The sequence below is a fragment of the Mugil cephalus genome, chromosome 22 (assembly GCF_022458985.1).
Source record: "Mugil cephalus isolate CIBA_MC_2020 chromosome 22, CIBA_Mcephalus_1.1, whole genome shotgun sequence".
In the NCBI taxonomy this organism is placed as follows: Eukaryota; Metazoa; Chordata; class Actinopteri; order Mugiliformes; family Mugilidae; genus Mugil; species Mugil cephalus.
The window spans coordinates 18,345,172-18,371,765 of NC_061791.1; the positions used below are offsets into that span (position 1 = coordinate 18,345,172).

The 26,594-nt window shown below is 41.6% G+C and overlaps 2 protein-coding genes across 9 annotated transcripts in view; both read left to right on the top strand.

Moving 5' to 3' along the window:
* The first annotated feature begins 1,660 nt into the window (after positions 1-1,660).
* LOC125000271 lies at positions 1,661-16,574 on the top strand. Its single transcript, XM_047575703.1, has 5 exons — positions 1,661-1,940; positions 12,159-12,876; positions 13,121-15,841; positions 15,963-16,013; positions 16,111-16,574. Exons 2-5 carry the CDS (start codon positions 12,558-12,560, stop codon positions 16,161-16,163), a joined length of 3,144 nt encoding a protein of 1,047 aa, XP_047431659.1. The 5' UTR covers positions 1,661-1,940; positions 12,159-12,557; the 3' UTR covers positions 16,164-16,574.
* An 829-nt stretch (positions 16,575-17,403) lies between these two features.
* Positions 17,404-26,594, top strand: part of dennd5b (DENN/MADD domain containing 5B) — a 62,072-nt gene continuing 52,881 nt past the window's right edge. For 2 of the 8 annotated variants that reach the window (XM_047575129.1, XM_047575132.1), the window contains exon 1: positions 17,406-17,867. In XM_047575129.1, the coding sequence (XP_047431085.1) occupies positions 17,759-17,867 (109 nt within the window). In that variant the 5' untranslated portion in view covers positions 17,406-17,758. Of the gene's footprint in view, positions 17,868-26,594 lie in introns of all 8 variants that reach the window. The other 6 variants (XM_047575131.1, XM_047575134.1, XM_047575133.1 and 3 more) reach the window with 4 other exon arrangements.

A 26,594-nucleotide genomic window follows, 5' to 3' on the forward strand; every position in this document is an offset into this window, starting at 1 on the left:
CTTTGACGACCCAAAAAGTTCCAAAGGTATCCAAAAAGTCAGCTGTCACCCTCGTCAATGATTACCACTGAGTTTCTCTCACCCAGTAATCATGAATCATGTGCTTTGAAAGGATTTCTCTAAAGCACATCGAGGATACCATCCCTGCTGATCTGGACAGTCACCAGTTCGCCTACAGAGGGAACCAGTCAACAGAGGATACACTGCACACAGCTATGTCCCACCTTGAGCATTCAAACACATACATCGGATGCTTTTCATCGACTTCCGTTCATGTTTTAACACCCATCATCGCTGACAATTTTATACTGAACCTTCGTGACCTGGGACTGTCTGTTTCTATGTGCCTCTGGACCAGGAACTTTCTTGCCAACAGAGCTCAGGTGGCGAGAATTGGGATGCTCAGCCCAGCTCTCTTCACACTGTTCACACATGACTGTTGTGCTATCCATCCCAGCCGTATGGTGTCAGTCTCTCTGTCTATGAATGTGGAATTTCTGGAGGTGAGAAACCACATATAAGGAATGAGTGGGGATTCTACAATTGGCACTAGCAGCTCCCTCAGATCCGGCAAGGCTTGTGTTGTATATTGATGTGCTGAAGAAAGAAGTGATCACCGCTGACAAGTCTTATCTTGCATTTAAAAAGGTTTATTTACAAGAAAGAACAATGTCAAACTCTTGCCGAATCTGAGAGAGCTTCTGGCCAATCGTCGAATCCCCTCTCTCGTTCAGCTCCTTCAGACCCCTTATATATGGTTCTTATCCCAAAGAACCCCCATTCACAAACAAAACTTGTCTCCTTACAAGGTCTAGCAGTTTTATGGACTGACAACTGGTACATCACCTTTTAACCTTTAAACTTTATATAGACATCCTCAAAAAGGAAACAAATACTGAGAACGAATGGAGAGGACCATATACTACACTTGACACCGTTCTTTGTTGTACGTCTTTTTTAAATGCAAGAGAAGACTTGTCAGCGGTGACAGTGTACAACAATGGCCTGTCAGAGTGTGTCATTGTAGAAGCTCAAGGGCTGTGAGCAGGTCAAAAACAGAGTTTGAAGGGGTATTAGTAAGAACTGCACAAGGGATTGTGGGGGGACTCAGATCCCACCCATCTAGGCAGTCTGAAATCATTAGCGCCCACCGGGTAGATCCTGGTCGGAAAACCCCACGACAGCGTGCTATTTTCAGTATGAAAGCGGTACGAGAGACTGCGTCTTCCCCAGGGCTGTGAAATCACCCTCTACCCCTGCATAAACACATCCACTCCACCCACCCCCTCCTCCTCTCCTGATCATGCTGACTTATATGTCTATACAGCTCAAATTTTATGTTATTTATAGTAGCCTACTTTCTACTGTTTTATATTTGCACTGCTTTAGTCAGGAGCTACCGCCCAAATTCATTTATGCGCAGACATAATAACAATAAATGATTTTTGAATCTTGAGGACAAAGTGGCAGGTGTGGTGTAATCAGGGTTATTCGCTTCACCTGACGGGGGACATAATGTTTTGGCTGAGCAATGTGTTCAGAGTGAGTTTCGTCGGCGTCCAGATCGACTCTCATTGGTGTTTGCATACCCCCCTTTCTTCAGCGATAGAATTGCTCCTCCAATCAGAGCTCACCGTCAGAGCCATATAAATTGCCCTGTCCTCTTTCGCTGATTTGAGGTGTCGAAGAGTTGAGGAACGGTGCGGGAGGACATCGGCGTATGGAGTTGAGGACCCCGGAGGAAAGTTTTACTTTAAAACCACGAGGTTAGCGGACGACAAGAATTCCGATGGGATCTCTCTTCGTTGAGGAACTTACTCGGCCGGAGATGACATTCAAGACGGTGGAAGTTTAAAGTGAAACAGGCGTTGACCAGCACTTCGGAAGAGTCTTTGAAGTTGCTCATATGTACCTTAAATAACGCAAAAAGTGGAGGTTTGGTAAGTAATTTCCAACACAAGGGGAACTGATGCACCCTTTTTTTTCCGTGTACCTATGTACATGTTTATCAATTTAACGAGCTGATAATGGAAACCGTTTGTTGAGGGGGCGACACACCTCAATCCGTATGTGACGCAATTTCAGTTTCAATTTCTTTTAATCCAGTTTTATCACAAGTGAAGGCTGTAAAAGCCGAAATAACCTCACTGATAAGTGATTAGGGTCACTTTCAACTCAAAACGGCTCTGTCTAAACCGAGAAGACTCAAATCTGCCCGTTAATTCTTTTTTTTTTTTTTTTTTTTTTTTCTTCTCTCGGATGCACATCCGTTAGTAAGTGAACGCTCGGGGTTTGTCCAGGCGACCAGGCGCAGAACGTGTCAACCAATAAGGTATTTCTACAAAACGAGTTTAACTTACAGTTACGAACCCAGAGAAACCGCTTAACCTTCATGCGTGATTTATGCTTCTGCGCTAAAGTGACGCGCTGGCTGTGTTAAGGCAGACCCCTGGATCTCGCTTTGTAGACGACGTGCCCTCCCTAGAAATGTAACGACATACTGTGTCGCTGCACAGCGCAAGAGCTGATTTGACTTCAGTGTTTCCTGCTGCTTCTCCATCTCTGCAACTTTTGAATGAATTGTTTTGGACCGGTAAAGAACCGGTAAGGTTAACTGAGGTTTAGAGGTGCAGACATTGGTACAACTCGCGTTCAGTGAAAGTTTCAGCCGCCATTGTTGAAAGTGTTTTGGTGTTTTTACAGAGCACGACCGTCTTGTAGGACTGGGCGGTATCAAAATTCTCACCATACCACTGAATTTCTTTATTTTTTTGTGTTCACAACATTTTCAACTGGTTGGCAGAGGGATAAATGTAGTGGATTGACAAAGGATGGACTATTTTATTGTGATGAGTAACTATTGTAAGTTGATGGCAGATTCTTTTAAAAAAACAAAAACAAAAAAAACAAAACAAAGAAGGACATGGCATCTTTTTTGGCTTCGTCCAGTGTTTTTCTAACCCCTCATACGTCATCGCGTACATTGCAGGTAACGTTGCAGTTTGTTGTTGACCTGAGGCCTGTATCACGAAGCAGAATTGCAGGCTTAGTAAGATACCTTCAGAGTTAACCTTGGGTTTCCGTCATAACGTAGCTGGATGCATTCTTATCGAGGAAAGTTACCACGGTAACCTGCCCTGAACGGCTAACCTGCTTCGGGTAGCTTTCAGGATTGATCTGATTCTGATAAAAGGCTCCACCCACCGGCCAATCAGCTGTTCGGGACAGAATGGTGCCCTTTCATTGAAGACCTGATTGAGATTGGAGCCCAAATCGTGAGAAGAGCATTATAGCATGAACGCATCCCCCAGGAGATAACCACACAAAGAAGAGTATATTTTTGCTTTTTGTCTCTGCTAAGCTCAAACACAGCTCAAAATCAGGATAATTTCATTCAGGCTAACAACTTGATGTATAAATAGGCTGTAATTGTGGCATCAGCTTCCGGCTTTATTGTAGCCCATATAACGTTGTGGAATTAAGTCCAGCTCACCAGATGAAATGATGTTTTTGTGCTTGAGTTTTTTTTTTTTTTTTGTGCTCCCATGTTCTTGTTATTCCAGAGGGGTTACTTCTGGGGGAATGAGACTAATTCATCTATGCAGGACAGTCAGTGCGTTTACATGCACATGAAAAAAAATAAATTATTGTCTTAATTGGACTATAACAGGAGAACTTAAGTGCATGTGAACACGCTACTCTGATTAAAATCGGAGTTCTCATAATCCGATTGAGACACCCAGATAATGCGTTGCGATTGGAATCGGAGTTTCCAATTGGATAATGCGTGTGCGCATGCTCCACAACCACTACGGTGGCGCGTGACCCCGGAACAAAAATGTCCAAGAAAGCCGGGCGTAGAAGAAGAGAAACAGAGCCCTACAAGAACCGTCTGAAGGATGGCAGGGTCTTACCTGCATCAGAAGTAGCGCGAACATTACATACGAAATTAAAAAATGGCGTATTATCCCTATGGTTGTTTGAAATGCCGGTCTGCCGCATGACCGACTCTTGTTTGTTATATCACACCATAGGTCAACCGGAAATCGGGCCGTATTAACGTGGTATTATCCTGTTGAAAAGACGCGTATCGCCACCTAGTGTGGAAGAAGAGAACAGTTATTCAATTTTCTTGCGCTGCATGTAAACTGGGACAAGGACTGTAGTCAGAAAGTCAAATTTTGAGCATAGCTTGATTAAGCTCTGCATGTAAACGCACTGAGTGATTGGGATTCATGGCTGCATTAAATGTAAATTAATTGAGCCATTGATGTGTAATTTACGAGTTTATGCAATCTGCACTCCCTTGCCTTTCCATTTGGCGCCTCTCCGATGCAGCCACAGTGTTTGTGACTTTTGACTTTTTCTTCTTCATATTTGAGGAGAATCATTCTTTGCACCTCACAGGAGAAATATGCTGTCCTTTTTGCTGGCACATCAGCGCTCATGATTGGTCTGCTGCCTTGGAACCAATATCGCTATTCAAACTGTATGTAAACACAGTCGCACATGCATTCCCCAACTGGTGCAATTTCCCAAACATGACGTGGGACTGATTCACCAATGTGCTTCCATTAACGATCATGTAACAACACATTTGATTTGATTGATGAAAAACCTTGGTCTACACGGCATTCCTGTTCAAATCGAAGCTGCATCAAGCTGAGCCGACAAAATCCCAGGTTGATTGCTGGGTCAGCGAACCAGGTCAAACAACCAGGTCGTTTGTGTGAGGTGGGGAGCAGAATGGGGAGAGGGGGAAGAGCAGACTGAGGAAGCTGTGTGACTGGTGCGTGGCATCACCCACAATGCGGAGGGCTTTGCAGGTGCTGTTGATGGCGCCTCTGTAGAATCTGCACAGTCTGGCTGTCCAGTTTACGGAGGAATTCTGATTCGCTGCCAGTAACGCAGTGTTGGTAGCCCAGGAGAGACATCTGTGATGTGCACACCCAGGAACTTGATGCTGCTCACGCTCTCCATTACACCACCATTGATTGTCTGAGGAGCATGCTGGGTGTGCGCCCTGCTTAAGTCCACAACAATCACCTTTGTTTTATGTATCTTGTGATTTAGCAGTGATGCAATGTAATAAAAACAGGAAACATCTGGCTGAAGGGTGAAGTAGAATGAAGAACTGAAACTTGTACCCATGTGTCTGAAGGATGTGTTGGGACATGTTCAGTGGAAAGTTCTTGAAAGATGAAAAAATATCCAGATGTCCTGATATGTCTAAAATCCTTATTGGATGAAGAGGCTAATATGTTGCTTCGTCAGTCAGTTTTATGCTGACTGTAACAAGCAAATACACTTCCTGGCCAAAAATGTTGCCACCTGATTTAACTAACAAATGGGTAGGAGCCTCCTATTGGATTATTACTGCATTATAGCGACCCCAACTGATTCAATGAGTACCTTTTCATTTCTTAAACAACCATGTGGAAAGACAGTGGTGGTGGAAAATATGTTAGTCTGTTTGAGAAGGGCCAAATCATTGGCATGCATCAAGCAGAGAAAACATCTATGGAGACTGAAGCAGAAAGTAATAAATTTGGCTTAAGAACTGTGCAGTGGATTATTAGAAACTGGAAGGATAGTGAGGAACCATCGGCTTCAAGGAAGAAATGTGGTCAGAAAAAAATCCAAATCAGTTGTGATTGGCGATCACTTAAAGATTTGGTGAAATCAAATCTTAAAAAAAAAAAAAAAAAAACGACATGAAATAAGAGCATTTCCACTTGTACAATCAGAAGGGAACTCAAGAGATTTGGACTGAACAACCGTGTTACCTTAAAATACCAATCAGTGAGACTACCTTGGGAAAAAGGTTTCAGTTTGCTAGGGATTGAACTCTGGAGCAATGAAAGAAGGTCATATGGCCTGATGAGTCCAGATTGACCCTGTTCCAGAGCCAGGGTAGTGTAGGGTAGGGTAAGAAGAGAGGCAGATGAAGTGATGGACCCATCATACCTAATGTCTACTATACAAGCATGTGGTGGCAGTGCTATGATCTGGGGTTGCTGGAGTTGCTCAGGTCTAGATGCGGCAACATTATGCCCACCATTTATTTATTTTTTTTGGCCAGGCAGTGTACATTAACAGAGATTCTTAAACAAAGATGCTGTACCATTTTGCAGACAATGGGCTTAATCGCCTACTGTTCCATGGTAGCACCTATGGCAAATGTCTGTGAAGGGTGTCAGTCATCCAAGGCATGGTAGTCCAAAAGACACTTAAAGAAAGGCAACTGGACGTAACGTTTTTTTGAAGACATTTCGCAGCTCCTCCAAGTAGCTTCTTCAAAACTGAAGATACTACTAGGCTGAGCAGCACATGCCCTTTTAAATGTAGAAAACATCTAAGATTTTCACCCCCCTTTATCCCCTTATTATTGCCTTCAGATATGTTGAATTTGTGAGGGGAAAGAACAGTTTCATTTGAAATAAGTCATCAATAGAGCGAAATACACAAAAGATTCAACTTAATTGTCAGTGATGGATTTGTGCACTGAATATAGACTATAAATAGGAACTATACAATAATTTACACTAGAGGAAATGGGCAGATGATAAATTAGGGATGTAGAAGTGAAGTTACTAGTTCTATATTAATTCAAAAAATGGTTTGCTGTTTGACCTCCTTACTGGGTTATTTTCAACCACAAAGATGGTGTTTCTGTTGAGGTCAATACTATCCCCTTCTCATGCTTTACTGGACACAGGTGCCTTAGGGTCACTTAAGGAGATGTTGTATAGGTGTTTTACAACCACAGTAAGTAGTTGTAATCTTTTTTCATGTTAAAGGTATTAACTGGCATGAATAATTATGCGTACATTGTATTTTATTGAACATTCAAATTTTGGAAAATTTCAATTTAAAGGAAACACTGAGGTTAAAGTGTGTTTGGTTCTTAGACAGGGAGTTCTTGAGGAACTGTGTATAATATTCGTCAATAAGTCATATTACAGATACTTGGTAAATAGTAAGCTTTGTGTCTGTATATCGACTTGAGAGAAGAGATATTGGTGAATTGCTTGTCTCAAGAGTTGAATCTTATTTAAAGAAAGATGTCTCTTGATTCTTGTCTCCCCTTGGAGTTTCAGAAGACTTCTGACTCAGGTTACAACTGGAGGACCTAAAGCGTCGTTAGGAAAACTCCAGCTGGTAAAACAACAAGTGCACTGTGCACTGGATTTTTGATTATGCTAAATTGGCCCATTCACTCTCACGGACAGACGGCACACAGCCCTGTGACTTTGACTACTGAAACTCTTCATTCTTTTAAAAAGCTAAAGGAAGCTTTTGTTAGTGTGCACCTATTTTGGGTATTCCTGACGTGTCAAAAGGCTTTACTATGGTGGTCGATGAAAAAGGTGGAATCTGCAAGGCTTCCATCTTTCTACATAGGCTGCTGAAGGATTCACTTTGACAAAAGCATGTACCGTTGTAGCAGGCAAGACAGAGTGTGTTTGTGCGCTGCAGGAAAATGAGTCAATTCATGGCAAAATAAAATTAAAAATTTCTCATCGGTAAACTGGAGCAATAGACAAACCTGTGTCTATTTATTTAAAAAAGTACAAATTAATAAATTGAGAAACATTTAATGACAACTTAAGTTTCCTGGGAAATCTGAAAGACTTAGAAAAATGCATAAAAATCTGAAAATATGTTATTAGTTGCATTCATATACCTCTTTACCTTAAGGTAAATAGGTTAACTATTGGTGCAAATAGTAGCTGTGAGATGGCCATTCAAGGTCCTGCTAGAGTTATCTATGAGAAATATGGTTCTGTACAGTTTTTGCCCAAAATGGCAAGGAAGCTGGTAGTTTCCATCATGCCTCACTTAGAAGCTTGAGAAAAAAGATAATAGCAATAAAGTTTGAGGGGAAACATTAAAAATGTGTTAAGCTAAAACACATGCCTGTGAAAAAATAAAGTGGGCAAAGCTTCTTGAAACTTTAAAGTAATGGAAAAAAGAAGCTGATAATAGAGGGAGGACTGATAAAGCATATAAACATGTTAAGACCTTTGTTTCTTTGAGTGTGGAGGATGTTTATGTTTGAAAGGAACAATTGACTCCTAAAGCTCTTGTTGAAGAGGTAATGGGATTAACTTATTATACAGTACCATTTTGTGTCTGCGTGGGTTTTCTCCAGATATTCTGGTGTCCTCCCACCTTCAAAGACATGCTTGTTAATTGGTGACCCTAAATTGTACCAGAGGTTGACTCTAGCAGGCCACGAGATGGCTTTGGAAAAAGCTCAAATAGCATTGTTGCATGATCTCATAGATCGCCTGAATTTCAAGGGTCCTTTAAATTGGGATTATGATTATATGATGGATTGTCTTGGGGTTTGGGACGCCATAGGGCGAAAGGTCTGTACTATGGATCAAATGATTCCTAACGCCCCTTTCACGTTGGGAAAAAAATCCGACGGGTATTGACAAGGGTTTTTCGCTCGAAGTAAAAAGAGTCGACCTGGCAAAAGATTTTATTGGCTTGACTTTGATGTGAATGCCGGGTCGGCCTGGGTTATTCGCTCTGTATCTGCCTGTTACATTCTGATTTTGCCACTCGATGGCCTTTCAGTCTGTATTATTGTAGAATCTCCAGCTCAAAAACAGAGCAAAGTTTTGGTCTACTTCCATAAAGACCAATCTCTGAAGGGCAGAGATTTTTGTTCAATTTTTGTTTTTTTTACCCAAACAAATCAAATGTGTTGTTAGACGATCTTGTTAATGGAAGTGCATAGTTGAATTAGCTATACATCATGTTGAGGAAATTTCACTGATCGGGGAATGGATGTGCGACTGTGTTTATATACAGCCTATATAGTCATACTATCGTGAGCTGTTCTGCATTCAAGGAGAAGATTAGATTCGGTGGCAGATATCAGACACTGTGTAGGACACAGTGATTTATTTGAATATCGGCAGCCTTTAGAAAGAGCGAGAGTTTGACCGTTCCATTCTTCAGGTCATCAACAAACTAAAAGTGTTGCATTGCAGTTCCCTTTTCTCCAGTGCAACCAGATCAATGGGTTGATAGTGGAGCTTCTTCTGCAGGAACATCTACTTGTGCATCCTCATCATATAATGAACTATTAGATGAAGCCGTTAACATACCTACACCAATGACACTGTGAAGTCCAGTGTCTTTTCAGAAGAAACTGAAACTTTGTCTAACTGACCGAGGCACCACTAGGTCGTGTGCTGTCTATCAACCAAAGATGTCAGCTCCAACCTTATACTCTTCACCTGCATTGGGAGTAGATGACGAAGTTTCTGGATGGTCCATTGTTTGCTCCAATGATAGAATGCCCAAAAGGAACCGTCGGTATTCAATATGTTTATAAGCCACTGAAACTCACTGAACTGGGGGCCATTATTGATTCCAGAGGCCAAGAGTGATGGCAAGGTGTTTGCAAATGCTCTGGAGAAACTTCAGCACAATTAGAATATGGCAAAAATGGGTCTTGCTTGGGGAGAAGTGAAATGTGCTGATTCGGCTGCTCCGTGAAATACTGGAAATGCTCCTCCTTATCAAACTCAGTTGAAAGCTTTTCCCCAAGCATTACAATAGAGATTCAAGTCAGTCATTAATATGACAACTGCATATGCATCTGTACATAAATCAGGAGAAACATCTCCAGAAAACTTCAGGTCTGTAATACACGTAGCGGAGATGAACAGCCACCTGACAATACAATTGACTCTTCATGGGAAAGACAGTTTATTCAGACCCTAGTGGATCAGAGATCAGAGACATGTTCGTTAGACACTGTTTTTGCATGGCAACGTGCCAGATTAAATTATGTTAAAAAATATTGTGCAAATGCTGAGACTGTTGTCTAAGACCACAGAAACCAACAAATGAAGAGGACTAAGGCAGCTGCTGAAAAACTACAGATGGCCCAGTTGGCCCTTTTCACTCTAGTAGAGGAAGAGGTCTAGGTGGAAATATGACTGCCAACAGACCATTTGGGGACAGGAATCAACAGCTGCAAAGACCATGACTCCTTGCACAAACTGAATCCTGATGTCATTTGAAATGAAAAACGTGACAAACCTCAAATAAGTGACTCTGAAGATACTGACTTTGTTGGAGGTCTGAGGATCTTCCAATATTTCAAATTACAGTCCATGGTACCACCTATGAAATGTTGGTTGATACAAGAGCTACTGAATCATCTTTGTCTAAAAACATTAAGGCCTGCATTGGTCTGTCAGGAACATCTTGAAGGTGTGGAGTAACCACACATGACCAGTTGAATGTAAAGATTTGTCACTCATTTGTTATTGTCCCAGAATGACCAGTAAATTTGGCGGGCAGGGACTTCTTGTGTGCATAAGGTTAAACCATGTGCATTCAAAATGGTTTGGAGTTTTTTTTTTTTTAAAAAAAAAAACAAAACAAAAACAAAGTGATACTGAACACAAGCTTTCAGCTGCTATGGTTTGCCACTACCCAACTACTCTTAAGTATGAATAGTGTATTGATTGAGTATTGATTCTTATTCGATCACACAGGTAGTGAATGATTTTGTCGAAACTCATAGCAGTGATGCATGTTTAAAACATAATTCATGTGTTTATAAACGTGTATGTCAAATTTCACAAACAGAAATAGATAAAGATGTGTAAATCTTTGTCTAAATGTTTTGGTAATTCTTGACTGACGATGGATTGCAGAAAATGGAGACCATATCACTATGCATCAAAAGTGCTAGTAACCTCTCCATAGGGATGACTCTACTGTATGCATAGTACATGGCTTGAAGATATAAATATGAAATATGCAGACCAACAAGCATTACTAATGTGAGGATGGAAAGACAGAATGCTTTTGAGGACGACAACCAGACTCTTGACTCGAGGGGAGGGGCAGACCGAGGAGCTGAGGTTGGATTTGGAACCAATGAGGAGAACCTCAGTTTTGCCATCGTTGAGTTTGGGAAAGTTTGAAGAGAACCAAGTTTGTTTTCCTGGAGACAGTCACGCAGAGGGAGGTAGTAGGAAAGGTGGAGGTGGGGTTGGAGGAAAGGTAGAGCTGGTTGTCATCCGCATAGCAATGAAGGTGGATATTGTACTCATGGAATATATGACCAAGGTGGAGGAGGTGGATGATAAAGAGGACTGGATCGAAGACAGAACCTTGTGGTACACCCAAGGTGATGGAGATGGCTGGGATGCAAAAGTTTTTAACTGAATAGAGGGTATGTATGTGACATCACAGCCAGTGAAGTATCCTTGGTTATTGCCACTGAGTGGCAAGAAGTGACAGTTGAGATGGCGATTAACCGCATTAGTTATAATGCGGTTATATATATTTCTACAGATAGAAGTAAATGGATCACTGCGTTAAAAAGAAACAAATGGAATCCAGGAACTGAAACCTGGTGTTGTGGTCCATATTTAGTGTCAAGTTATATTAATTTATGCTGTATTTCTTTGATGAAGTCATACCTGAAGTTACTTGGGTTATGTTCTGTAGGGCTGTCAGAGTTGCGGTTAGAGTTGTGGCGTAGTTACGGCCAACATCAGCTATTTCAGTTCCAACAACAAATAACATTATAGCAATAAACAGAATATTTGTGATTACTCTCGGTCATCCTTTTAATGTCCAGTCGGACACTACAGTATTGTATGTCTAACGTTACTTCTCAGTAAAGCTCTCAATGTTAGCATCTTTTATTTAGCTACATTTATCATAACTGAAGTGGAAAAAAATTAACTGAAATAATCCACTTTCCAAATCTATACTGGTTTGTATGGATCATTGTCAAGTCAAATTGTCCTTAATTTGAACCACATTTTCCTGGGTCTTGCTATATTTACTGGTGCATTTCACCATGTTTTTGCCACTCAGAGTGGCGTGGCCCCAGGCGGCATTGACATCAATGCACGCCCTCTATACTAAAAAGTGCCTTTAGACATCTCAGCCATGGGCATTGGTGGATGTTAACCAGTGACTTTATGGTCCTACTTCTCTAAAATTACTCATGTTACTAGTCCACAACTCCCAATTCAAGTCAGACCTTACCCCCTTCGAGTGCCTTGAACTTGGATTTATTATGACCTTCTCATCAGTGTTTAATGCTTATGACACATTGAGTGAAAATAGTCATCTGCTGATTTTGCTCTTTATTTTTTCCCTAGACAAGAGAAGTGCATAACTGAAGTCATCACTTGAAAGATTGCTCTCCATTCAACGCGATCTGAGTGAGCCCACAGCCAAGGATGGGCCTGTCCTCCGACACCAACATGATGTTGCTGCTCTCACATCACTTCGGGACAGCAGTGTGTGACCTGTACTGTTGGTTTGCCCAGCAAATGGATTACAAATAAACGCAGCACCCATTCGGTACTCTCGGTTACTCAGAGTGACCCGAGTTCATCCACTTGTTTTTGGATAACTCACTTCCATGGACTACACTTTCAAGAACACATTTTAATTTTGCCAGATGATTCAGCACATTGCTACAGCTTTTCAGGGAGACAGTCTAGACACAGACATTTGTCAAATTTCTATGTAAATTTGATCAGCTATTGACAGACATGGCGGTGGGGGAGGAAAAGTTAACAGATGATGAAATAAGAGAATTCATTGAAAAAAAGGTTCATCATTTTAAGTTGGAGTTAAGTAAGAAAAGTGGAAAAAATGGATCCGTACTCCTTAATTCCACTGTTGCCTGTGACCCTGCAACCTTTACCCTCTACAAAGATGTCTGGAGGCAAACAGTCAGCTGTGGTGTGAATAAGCCATGGACTACTGCTGCTGGACAAACCCTTGAAAAGGACAGTACAGCAAATGTCGTGTTAACTCAGAGGTCCAGAGAACATAGTCATACACCTTCATCAGAGAAACATTCAACAGGTAAACTCGTAAATCATCTCTGCGGTCGTAAACTCTGTACATTTTCCTGCAAATTTAGAACAAATTCATGTAATTGTGTCTGCAAATGGGGAGGACATGCTTATTTGCTTGGACGTGTGTGAATATGAACTATTCGTCAACAATTAAATTGTGTGATGAACTTCACTGAAGCAGCTGATGCTATTGTGGAGGATTTATTCAACAATATTGGAAATGGGTAACATTCATCTTTTTATGTCCACAGACTATAAACGAAGAGCACTGGAAGCCACATCCACTTGCACCAAAAACAAAGAGATGAGTTGCTTTTCCAGCAGAGGGCCCGAAGTGACAGAGAAGTACCCCAGTTCAACAGGTGGCTACGCGTGTCCACAAGAAAAGTACAAACCTCTAAGGTTAAATACTGAGAACAATTTGGATGACGGAGTGCCTGGACTTTGTTCTTCCAAACACATGACACAGAAGGAGAAAGGAGCTAAGGATTTAAAATCAAAGGAGCCTTCAGGATTGGATAGTTTCCGAGGTGTGGCAGATGTCTCCAAGGATTTAGGCACTCAAAAGCTCAATGCAAATTTAGATGCAAATGCAAACAAACTGAGAAACACTGAAGTTTATAAACATCGCCATATTGCCTACGAAGACAAAGCTGTGACACATTCCATTGTACATTCATCAGTTGATAAAAATCTGATTTGTGACGCAGTACACAGGCAAACAAGTATGAGGGAGGATACGGTTGATGTGCATTCACAGGCTGATTTAAGACGGACACTTCATGACAACAAAGGGACGGGGTTCACCCCTTTACCTGAAAGCGTGAGGGGAGGAATAACATCTGAGACGGTTATAAAAGATGTGCAATATGAGGATATTTCAGATTCTGAAGACATGTCACACGTGGACCAAAAACTTGACACGGAACTTGCAGAGTCGGGCATTTCATCGCATTTTGAAAACATTCAATATGAAGATGTAAGTGAAGATGAAAATCCCCAAATTCAAAATATGGCTGTGGAGATGCCTTCATTCTCACCAAAAGTTGCCAAACCCAACATTAAGCAGTATGGATTGGTGCAGACGAACATTTCAGAGGAGGAACTGATTCCAGAGAAACAAGTGCCAAAGAAGTCTAAAGCACCTGACATAGTACAGCATTTGTCTTGTCCACCTAGTTTTAAAACTAATGATTGTGAAAGTGGGAGACCTTTGGGATGGCAGACAGACAACTCATATCATCCTTCCTCTGGTTCGGAAGATGCAGACGAGACTGATGATGACATGGATGATGACTACTTGGTCGTAGGTTTAAGCATATTGGATATTAAATTAGAACCAGTACACGGAGACCAGGCTCACCCAGAAAAACTTTTGCTGGGTGGTGCTGAACATGCAGACAGATCAAGACACAGTGGGACAAGTCCAACGCTCTCTGGGCTATCACTGCCACCTCCAGACCCAATGCCGGCTTCTTCCTTTTCTCAGATCGAAGTCTTCGACACAGTTGAGAGATTTCAAAAAGCAAAACACATACACTTTGGGGCAATAAAGATGACGTCACCAGGAATGAGCACAGCTAAGAGAAATCCAACTGCACCCCAGAACTGGAGCGATTCCTCCTCTGAGCCAGATGACAGCTGTGACACTGAAGACAGCTGTGATTACTCGCCTGGTTACAAGCACAACTACTTGACCGTGCCAAGGCAGTTGTTGAAAAACCTGAGTGCACCTGCATCCTCAATGACAGAAAGTGAAGGTGAAGCTGTGAGTAATTTGCAAAAGAGTCCAACCTGGAGCACACATGATACTTCAAAAGAGGAATATATAATAATCAGTGATTCTGACTCGGATAATGAAAGTGACCAAAAGTCTGAAAGTGTGCACAGTTACTGTGGAAACTTTGACAGTAGAATTCCACCTACAGAAGAATTTAATGACGGAATTAATTCATACTCTGACCATCCACACAGTCCAGAAAAGTGTACCCCACTGTTGGAACACAGAGCCAGATGTGGGAATGCTGAAGTCAAGATCTCAGAACACAAGATTTCAGATGTAGTAGTCTTGTCATCTGACATGGAGGATGACAGTACCCAAACAGATGAGAAGACGAGCACATTCTCTTCAGGAGCTCCGTGTGTTCAGCAAAAGAGAAAAACTATGAACGGTACGAAAAAGAAACCCCATGAGCCCAGACTGTCTTCTGGCGTCTCGTCTAAGGCGCAGCATGAGTGTGAACTTGAGATGCAGAATTCCTCACTGGGCCTAGATGGCCCTGACCATGCTCGACAAGAGAACTCCAGGCAGATGACCTCAGAAAGAAGTGTTGGAAAAAAACACGTCAAATGGAAGAGGAGAATACTCTCATCGGACAGTGAAGATCCCCTAACTGATCACGAAAACAGTTTGTATTTCAGCAGAAAGCCCCAAACTAACAGTTTATTAGAGGATTCCACAACCCCCATAAGAAAGAAGCTTAAGGCGACACCTCATCCATCCAGAGATAAAGTAGAAAAAGTTGTCTCTAAACTAAAACCGGCAAGTGGTACAACCCCACTGCCTAAAGTTAAGCAGAGTACAGCTCAGCCAATCTCTAAAGGGTGTTCATCTGAACTACAGCGCTCTTTGTCTTACCCCGCAACACAGCATCCATACACTCCCACAAAGAGTCCCTCACCTTCAACTAGCAAACTGTCATCAGCGAGGAAACAAGTGAACAATGAGTGGGAGAAGGGGTACTTCCCAACCAGGAGAGACAGAAAACCTAACCTGGGGATGGAAGAGGACGTAAGAAGCAGGAACAGTTTGGATTTGCAGAGGGAAGCAAGGCCTAGACCTAGTAACTTTGACAGAGTGCGCAGACGAAGACACGCCTCCTTTGAATCTGAAACCCCGCTGATGAAGAGGACCAAGAGTGAAGCCATAGAGTGGACAAACGCCATAAAGCGCAAAACTTCAATTGAACAAAGTGTGTTGTTTTCTTTTTCCAAGTCTAAAAAATCTTGATAGTTGTTTAATAAATTAACTCAGTCACAAGAAAACACATTTTTAATCTGACTTAATATTCCTAAACCTCCTTCTTACCATAGGATATCCTGTTGGTGACAGCTACAAGTGGAAGGAAGAAAGGGCAAAAAAAGGTGATTGTCAACATGTTCCATTTTTTACAGAGAAGCAGTACATTTTACAAGTTGAACAAGTGTCTAGACTCATATTTTTTTCTGTCTGTCATCGTAGGCTTCATTAGCAAGGGCAGAACATACAGATATCATCGAAGACACCATCAGTAGGAGGAATTGCCTGCAACACATTTTCTCAAGACGTGTGTGTAACACTGTAAATATTGTACATATAAAACCCCAAATTCTGTATTTTACTTGTGCGTATGCAACTGTTCATTTGTGTGCTGTTTAAAATACAGTTGTTATATTATTGTTTGTCTTTTAAAGTTGACTAGAAATAAACACTTTTTACTGGTTCCCTCAGACTGTGGGGGGAAAAATAGTAAGTGAAAAGATTTTACTTAAGCTACTCTGAAAACATGACTTTATTTTGTTGCATATCTCATCCTCTCCCTGTTTTAAGTTGACTGAAGTTTTTGATCTGTCAACTCACTTATGATTACAGATTATATGGTCTTAAAGGGAAGATATGTTCATTTTTAAAATATTAATGCCAAAATAAAAAGTTTAAATACTGTACTGTATATGAACTATTTATTTGTTTCACCACCAGAGGGAGCCATTGCTATATATATGTATATATATGTGTGTGTGTGTACATCGACCAGGCATAACATTATTACCACCTTCCTAATATTGTGTAGATCTCTCCTGTGCCTCCAAAACAGTTGTGACTCAGAGAATGGATATAGGCCTTCTGAAGGTAATGTTTTTAGTGTCTAACATAATGTTGTTAGTGGGGTGGAAAGTAACATCCACATGAATGCGAGGTCCTAATGGTTCCCAGCAGAGCAGTGAATTGTCACAAGATGATCCTTCTGCTTTTCCTGTCAGTGGTCATTATAGTATGCCTATGTGAAATTTCGCCGGTTTGGGATGAATAAAACATCTATCTATCTTTCTTTGATTGTTATAAAAGCGTAAACATGTCATTCATATACAATAGGTTATTAGTAACATTTACTGAGGACATGTCTTTTAGACTTTAATTATACACAAGGAAAGTTGGTCATAAAAACACTTAAAAAACGCAAGTAAAAAGAAGGATAAAACAAGATGAAAAAAGACATAAATATTATCTAGCATTAGTTTTTAATGCATCTCTGTGTTAAATAAGTGAATATGATATGCCACAGTTGTGATAATAAACAAAGAAATGCGCGTACTCCTCCGCAAGATAATACAGTCCTTACCCCATGTACTGTGGAAGCAGAACTCGTCAGCGGCTGCGTGATTTCTGAGCACTGATTGAATTTGTGACCGCAGGTGCGTTTGTTGAAGAAATAATATTCAGCGGAAACGTATTTTTTTTTTTTGTAATTTACTATTAGAGACAAGAAACGTCATGTCTTTCAGTGAGTGAGACTCATTATTGAACTATATTTGAATATCCCGCCCTGCCAGTCGGACTCCTCCGAGCTCCGCCGAGGCGGAGATTCCCTCCGTTCTCTCCTCCAGTAGGCTACAGTTCACTCTGCAGTGTGTCTCGAAAGCTCCGCTTGAACGGCTCGCCGAAAGCTAACGACCGTCGGAAGCGCTTTCAAAAACAACATAACTTGCATGCGGAGTATTTTTACTCGCTAATATAAACAGAATACCGCACGCTTGAGCATTTCGTACGCCGCCCTTTGTTGCCGTTTTCTCAACCGGAGATGCGTCGTCTGGAGAACTAGGAGCGGAGCGCGCAGCAAACCGACGCCGGGATGAGTGGGAGCTCCGCGGCGTCCGGAGCGGCGCCGTGCCGCTTTGCCCACTACTTTGTTATTTGCGGGATAGACACGGAGACTGGACTGGAACCGGACGAGTTGGCAGGTATGTGGCATCGGTTTTATTTATTTATCATTATTTTGGGAAAGTCTTTACTTGTTTTAAGAAGACAGAAAATCACAACAGTCCGCCAACATAACACATGTATTGTTGACTAAACGCTCGCTGCTGTAGCTCTGTGGAGCTAGTATCCACATAGCCACTAAACACAACAACCTGGAGTGACAAAGACCTCAATTTAAGAATATAAAACCGCCTTCAACCATGAATATAAGTCCCACATACACATTATCGACTATAAAATGTCAAGTGAGCGGAGTCAGGTTTCTCTCACACAGTTAACTGTATTGTAAATAAGTACATGGAAATAGTCTAAATAATAATGACCAGAAAGAAAAGGTCCCGTGTGAGAGATACAGGCTTTTTGATCAGCGTTGCTGTTCATCCGCTGCACATCTAACCAGTGTACCGCTCTCCTTTCAACTTGAGGAGCTTCTGAAAAATCAGCATCATTTTTTTCTAACTGCTAGAATCTGATATAAGCTTCCTGTGCTGTGCTTCTTCAGAGCCTTTCGGTCTGAATCCCCCCCCCCCCCCCCAAAAAAAGAAAGTTTATGGTTTGTTGCAGTTACACACTTAAGAGTCCCTAGAAAACTGAGCCACGTTTCTGCAAACAGAGACACAAGACCCAACCTTCACTGGCTGGTTTTGCGTAGTTTGAGACATGCACGTTGAATAGTTAAAAGCACAGTTGTGTCTAGGCTGCTGCCAGTGTGGGTGAAGATGACGAGGATCTCTCCGCACCAGGTAATTATTTTACTGATTTGTCACTGGCTTGGCCAGCGCCTGGTCCCTGATCACACCGGTCAGCTGGTGCTTTAGTCTCCAGATACATCCACCTCTATGCTCCTAACAGCTGCTAATGTTGTCACAGTCAGAGTGGAGTTTTTTTTTTTTCTTTATAAGCATTACGCTCCACATGTGCAAGTTCACCAGCTGAGATATTACATCACATTCAAATCAGTATTTGTCCAAGTCACTGAGTCTGTGGGCCAAAGTTTAAAGTATTGTAAAGTCAAAGCACCAGTGGTTGCACATAGATATAGAGGTCCTGAATGATGCCAGGTATGTATCATTCAGCAGTTCTAGAGAGTGCTGCTGTGCGTTTTAGACTAGGTTCAGTGCTCTGTCTGTCTGGAAGGAGTGTGTGTGTCCATAATGTGTCCATTATGGACAATCCATTCCATCCACTACACCAAACATTAGAGTGGCAGAGGAGCTCATTCTCCAGCAGATTGATTCAGCTCCACTGCCATAGTGAACGCTACAGAACTTCTTTTATTCCTTACTCTATCCAGCTGTATAACAGCTCATCTTTTTCTAACAATTAAGCTACTATGATCAATTAATTTCCCTTGTGGATGATTAAAGTCAGTCTAAGTCGTGTATCTGTCGCACGTGTGCGTGTGTTGCCTGTTGCCCGTTGCCCTCGGGCTGCAGGAAGTCTCAGAGGTGACACTAAAGCATCCACCACACTGAGTCCACATGCCCCACTGTCTGCCCTGCTGACACTAATAACCCCAACATGCCGAGCATCTGGTGCCACTTGTATTTGGGACAAGTTAACCGTCACTGACAGGATGGGACTACAGTTTTTTTGTTTGTTTTTTTTGAACATCATGTTTATTTTCAGTTGCCACTGAATATAATAATTGCATTTACTAATAAAACATACAAATACATATTCAAAACAGAGAAAGAAAGAGGAAAACTAAAACATAAATTAATCAAAAAATAAATATAAAAAAACACCCAAGATGTAAAATGATGTGGCAGTCTTATCTTTCCTAGATACTAAACCATTTCATACAGTTTTTCTTAGTTTTTCTAGTTTCTTAGGAGAAAGGATAATTATAATAAATATTAATAATAGTAGGTAGATAAGCAAATCAATAAATCTAGCTCTGCACTGCACAATTTATAGTCATTCAGTTTATAATTCATACATTCAACCTCCAATCCAATTGATTCATAGCATTTCTCTTAAATTATCAATTATTTCTTTATAATATTCTGCCATTATTTACATTGATAGTGGAAAGGGTGGTTTTAATTTTAACAGCTACTACATATTGTAGCTGGAAAAGGAGATGTATTATTTATCTTATAACTTGTTGTGCATGCTGTATTTTAACTTGTATTGTTTATTATTTGAGAGGATGCCTTTGGGGTGGGTAACTTATGTGAACACTCCATTCCATTCCAGTTCTGTGCTGCGTCCTACAGTGTATGTACGTATATGTCCGAACTTTCAACTACAAAAGTTTGTAGTTTATGTACTTGGTATTGATAAATGCTTAAACTAAACTTCCCAGCGGTCAGATGACATGTAGGACTATGTTGCTGTTTCTGCATAATCAGCCCAAATGATTTGAGTGGCCCAGTAGATCCTTGTATACTCAGTTCACAATTGAACAAATCCACACTGACTTTCAGCAGGGGAACTTCTCCATGCTTTAAAATTGCTGAATCCTACACAGTAAAAACTGCAACAAAAGACTTTTTCTTAGTCATTTTCTTACAAGATGTCTGTTGTGATCAAGATAGCTAAATTACCGACATAACATACAGCAAAACAGTTTGCGTGTGCTGCGTGGGTAGGGTGATGGTGTCATTGTTGTCGTAGTCGATGAGATGTAACCTCTGCCATTTCATATTTTGTTGAACTCATTACTGTGTTTGCTCCTGCTGTTGTGGATTAGAACAACATCTATCGAAAGACGTTACAGGCTGCATGTCTAGTGTCAGTCTTTTCAGCCAAACACAAGTAGACTCATCTCAGTTCTTCAGTTCACTTACCACAGCCTTAACTTACTACAGATAAAATGTTCTCCATTATCTGTGACCTTCAAGGACTCTTTCACATCTGACATTCACTTTATGGCTTTTTTTTGTCTAATACTGTTTGTGGCACTTTATGTCAACCATATCACTGAGCCCATTCACATGTACAACATTTCATCAACCTGATGGAAATCATTCTGACTCAATATTCCAATTTAACTGCTTATCAACTCTGCCTTTGAATTGGCACAAAACATGCCCATCCTGGAAACGTGAAACCAATGCAAATGTTTTTGATTCAAACCTGTTTAGCCCAGATAAGCAGTTTCAGCGTCGATGCATGTCAAAACAGCCATGTCCTCTCTTTTACTTTCGGTCTGCTACCACACAGCGAGAAACATCTCTATATGCACTATAGCGACACAAAGCACAAAGTCCCCAGTACATGTTCCCAGTACGTGTTCAGTTCACCAGTACCAAATTCATCCTCAAAGCTGCCCACCCCCATTTCTCTATAGTCTTGACAGTTTCCCTCCACTCTCCTGCACTTCATTAGAGATCATTTACAATTCTGATCAGGCCTGTTGCCGTCCTCCCCCATGATGCACCATCATCCATACAACACTAATGCTGCCACGATTGATGTCAAATTGCTCCCGTCACTGCTCTACAAACCTCCTTTTTTTGTCAGGCACAGACAACATCTCAGCACCCCCACACTCTCTTGTACCCTGAGTTGGAGGCAGCCATAATTGCAGTGACCCACATTAGACAGCATTCAAGGCCTTTGCCTATTTTAGGCTGCGACTCCCCTCCTCCCTACTCTTTGTGTGGCACTATGACCATATTTCCCCTCAGCCCATTGTTCTAGTGAGATGGCTCGACTTCCTGCAGACCTCCCTCAGGCTCCTTCACGATTTACAGTATCTTCTCCCTCCGTCTGCGTTTGAGTCTGCCCTCTACAACAACATCCAGTGTTTAACTCCTTTATCTGAACTCACACCCTGTTATAGATCCTTTGGGGCTCTTTGGTCCAGGCTGGAATGCTAATTAGCTGGTTTAAATAGCCACTTTGCCAATGCAGGCACCCACGCCATACCAATGTGACAGAGTCAAAGTGATATAAATACCCTCTGGCTGGCATACAGACCTTAAAATAGAACCTGCACTCGAACACCACTTGCGTTTGGGACCTGCAGCATCATGGAGTTGAAAGGTGAGAGGAGTGAGGGGCTGATGCTGGAGAAGAAGCCTCTCTGAGGCTGCCAGGGCCTTGATTGCAAAACTAACATTCAACCAGTGCTGCTCACAGCTACATGTGAAATGTCATTTCTCACTTAAATTATGCTCTTTTCACATAATCTTTACCTGCTTCATCCATAGGTCAACAAAAGCCCACTTTTAAACTGTAAAATGCTTTCAATTTATCACAAACAAAAATTCTCATCAGCACTAATGACCATGAATAGGACGGGGCAAAGTGAAGTGTTGATGCTTGTTTGCATATGTCGTTTCTGAATCATGCATGAGCACACACAGATGTTTGGTACATGCCACAAACACGCACAGACCCACCGTGGAGGCTGTGATCACGCTCTTTAGAGAACACCAGCTGCTCAGTTTCAGTTCTTGGATGATCTCTCTCAGATGTTCAGCTCTCTTGAGAAATCATATCTGCTTTGAAAAGCAAAGAGCGACTTGTTTCGGTGGTCGTTTCCAGCATTGCCAGCATCAGACCCCGTCCTCCTCTCATGTGCCTACTGTGTCTCCATCTTTAACACCTTTCCCTCTCACACGTGCATGTAACGGGGCAGATTAGTCACTAGCTATGACCCACACATGAATGAGTAAATGACACCTCAGGGAGAATTTGCTGAGTTGGCTTTAAAGCAATGAGATCAATAACCACCTTCCATTCTTAGCCAGGTGCCAATTACCCCGTATAACTGTTTCCTCTCCTGTACTTTCAACATGTCTGTTTCAACACGAAAGTCTTCAACACCTCTACTCCCGGTGAAACTTGATGTAAAAATCTTCTTCCTAAGACTGAATCGGATACCACCTTTGCTCCGACACGTTTTGTGAACTTAAATACTTAATCAAACTAAAGTTTTAGCTTTGCATATGGATGGACATCTGTGTGATTTTAGTAGCTCTCTATTTAGTTCTTTACTTTTGTTTATGTGCTATTTGTGTTTCCTCTGGGCTTTAATCATTACTCTACATATACAGTTCTGTGAGGAAGACCACTGCAGCAATATACATTTTTAGCCAAAATGTGAAACAAGGAAGGCTTCATAAGTAGTTTACTGGAGAGCACATGAATCACAGAATTAACATTTTTTTCTGAAATACCAATAACAATAGATTATCTTTTTTTATTTATATTTGACCTTTTGAGGAGTACTTCCCAGAGGCGAGTAGGTGTAAATGTGTTGTAAGTGACGTGTCTACATGTTTTTGTATACACTTGGTAAAAATGTTCTTAATAATCTAAGCAAACATGATATGCACACTTATTGAGCAGATGTGACATTTCTAAGTGAAGTAATGAACTTGGACACGTGTTGGACACAGATCTGTTAACTGGCTAGCCAGTTTAACGTAGTGTGAGATGCTTGATCATCCTCTGGGAGAACTCACTGCTTCAGTGGCCCGTGTTCACACTGTTTCTGGCTATTAGTATTCAGACTGGTCAGAGGGTTCTCTTTCCGTCAGTTGGAGTTGGATGCTGCCCATTACAGTCCTGAGGTGGGAGGGTTCTCATGCTGCAACTGAACACAAAGGGATCTGAGCCGCCAAAGCTCCCCTCTGGCCTGGGCCATCTGTCCACACCAGCCAGTCAGTCAGCACAAAGACTGCATCATACCGCTGCCCGCTGACGTATGCTAATGATGACAGAGGATAACAAAAGTGATGCATGCCCCTGTTGATTGTGCTAACAATGGTGTGTTTGGCTAATGGGTAGATAATAGTATATGGCATTGCAAACAAAAAGCAGGTCGTTGTAGATTTATTTTATGTTGTTGTGTAGGTTTGCTTTTGCTTCAGATTCTAGCAAATTTCTATTTGACTCTTCCTTCCTCCTCTCTTCTGACCTTAATAATTTCATCCATCTCTGCCTTTTGTCTCCCGCTTGTTGCCTCGTGCTCTGTCGGCCCAGCCAGGCTTTTGTAAGCCTGTTAGAGTAATCCATTTAGACAGTTCCTCCAGGCTACACTGAAAGCCTCACTGTAAACACATGGCCAGTCCTCACACACACATTCGTGCTCACAACCATCAATCCACTCCGTGCCTCTCACGGTGTTGAGCCATCACCATGCTTCTGTCTGTCAGCATAGGTCCACTTGTTTCAACAAATAAAGAATTCAAGGGGAAAAAATGGTTTCTATTGGCTGGCTTCATAGCTCCAAGTTCAGTCTGACAATGGTCTCTGACAACTTCACTAACAAAGAAACAACAGTCAACCAGTTGAACGGATGAATTTGCAACAGTTCTGATAATTTAATGTCAGTGTTTTTTTTACGCCTAAAATTTCTACTTTGGTTTTGTCGTAACAGACCAACAAACCAAGTACTTGCAAGCAAACTCTTTGTGAGTAAAAAGGAAGCGAAAATATAGGGTTTAGTCAATTACGAAGTATAAATGGCTAAACAATTTCTCATTATCATTTTTCAAATCTTTTGTGCTTATATTCATTGTCCATTCTGAAGAACTCCACTTTTGGAAAGCTACAGAGGATATATGTTATATATGATTTGGCTGTGATTGAATGTTAAATAATGCTGTGTGTACCTTCAGCTGTGGCAGGGACAAGTGAGGAAAGATGGAGAAAAAGCCATTGTAGACTAATAACCTTTAGCACTGAGCAGAATAATAAAACATTCTACCTGCGTCATGTCTGTGGTGGCTTTCATGGACCTAGTTTCCAGACAGACGTGTAGCTCGACAGCAGAAACTCTGTGGGAGAAGGACGGTCCTAACAACACACTTTTGTTGCCTCAAGTGCTTATGGCAGGTTTAAGTTGAAGGTCCTCCCAGAGTCGTGAACCTGCCTGTCATAGGTGTCAGGGATGTTCAGTCCCATTCTGTAGGAGAGGCTGCCATGTGCTGGCAGTCAAAGTTCAAGGGTCTGGGCTGTGTGGGGAGGTAGTAATGATGGATTGTCTCTGGGAGTCAGCAGGAACTGGCAGCCTTGGAGGATGCTGTGAACTGTTGCTGGATGTTCACATCTCTGGTAGAGATGGCAAGACATTTCAAAAGTGAGCAGTTGGTCTTTTGGGAGGCGTGAGCAGTCATTTCACAGCCCCTCCCTCAGCGTGACCTCTGACCCCAAGTTCCATATGTTCTCTCTATGGAAGAATAAGAAGACAATAGGACCACAGGGAGCTTCACCGTAGTTGTTTTGGTTTCTTAAAGAGGTCTGCATCAGTTCTAGCTGGACGTGGCCATGGAAAGTCAACTTCATTGAGCGTAGGCCTGTTTCTTTTGTTTAGTTTTTTATTTTTTACCTTTATACTATACTGTGCATTTGCATTAGACCAACACATTCTTACATTGGTCAAAAGGCAAAAGTGTATACAGTGTATATACACTCACCGGCCTCTTTATTAGGTACACCTTGCTAGTAAATAGTTGGACCCTCTTTTGCCTTCTTAACTGTGTTAATGCTTTGTGGCATACCTTCAACAAGGTATTGGTAACATTCCTCAGAGATTTTGGTCCATATTGACATGATAGCATCACACAGTTGCTGCAGATGATGCGAATCTCCCATTCCACCACATCCCAAAGGTTCCTCTATTGGATTTAGATCTGGTGACTGTGGAGGCCACTGGAGTACACTAAACTCATTGTCATGTTCAAGAAGCCAGTTTGAGATGATATGAGCTTTGTGACATGGTGCATTATCCTGCTGGAAGTAGTTGTCAGGAGATGGCTCACTGTGGTCATAAAGGGATGGACATGGTCAGCAACAATACTCAGGTAGGCTGTGGCATTCAAACCATGCTCAGTTTGTACTAACAAAATATCCCCACACCATTACACCACCACCAGCCTGAACCATTGATACAAGGAAGGCTGGATCTTGTGTGAGAGGATGGAGCCTGTGTGGACTGTAGTGTCAGTTTCCCTTTTCTTAGCTGACAGGAGTGACACTTGGTGTGGTCTTCTGCTGCTTGTAGCCCATCTTCTTCAAGGTTCGATATTTTGTGCGTTTAGAGGTGGTATTCTGCATTCCTTGGTTGTAACAGTTGGTTATTTGAGTTACCGTTGCCTTTGTATCATCTCCAACCAGTCTGCCCATTCTCCTCTGACCTCTCACATCAAGAAGGCATTTTCGTCCACACAACTGATTGAAAATTGGATATTTTCTCTTTTTTGGACCATTATCTGTAAACCCTAGAGATGGTTGTGCATGAAAAGGGTAGATCACTATTTCTGAAATACTCAGACCAGCCCTTCTGGCACCAACAACCATGTTCAAAGTCACTTAAATTCCCTTTCTTCCCCATTCTGATGCTCAGTTTGAACTTCAGCAAGTTGTCTTGATCATCTCTACATGACTAAATGCATTAAACTGCAGCCATGTGATTGGCTGATTAGCCATTTGTCTTAACAAGCAATTGAACAGGTGTACCTAATAAAGTGCCCAGTGAGTGTATATCTGTAGTGGCCACACTTGATACGGTTATAAAAATGGACTCCATAACTTCAGATGGTCTCCTCAAAAGCATTCAGTATTCTGACAAAAAGAAACAAATATACACATTCACCCGCCTTGTGTATCTAGGTTTTAAATAGGTTATTAACTCAGTGAGTGAAAAGGAACCCTGTTGTTTCCTTAGGGTTAGAACTCTGAATGTCACTTCCTGTTCTCCAGACATTGTGGGCTATATATGAAAATGTCATTGACATTTTGCCTGT

Bases quoted from the DNA above. Each gene is read 5' to 3' on its own strand.
- LOC125000271 (XM_047575703.1), top strand. From the start codon at position 12,558: ATGGCGGTGGGGGAGGAAAAGTTAACAGATGATGAAATAAGAGAATTC. The intron at 12,877-13,120 runs GTAAACTCGTAA...TTATGTCCACAG, and splicing joins ATCAGAGAAACATTCAACAG to ACTATAAACGAAGAGCACTG. The intron at 15,842-15,962 runs GTGTGTTGTTTT...TTCTTACCATAG, and splicing joins CAAAACTTCAATTGAACAAA to GATATCCTGTTGGTGACAGC.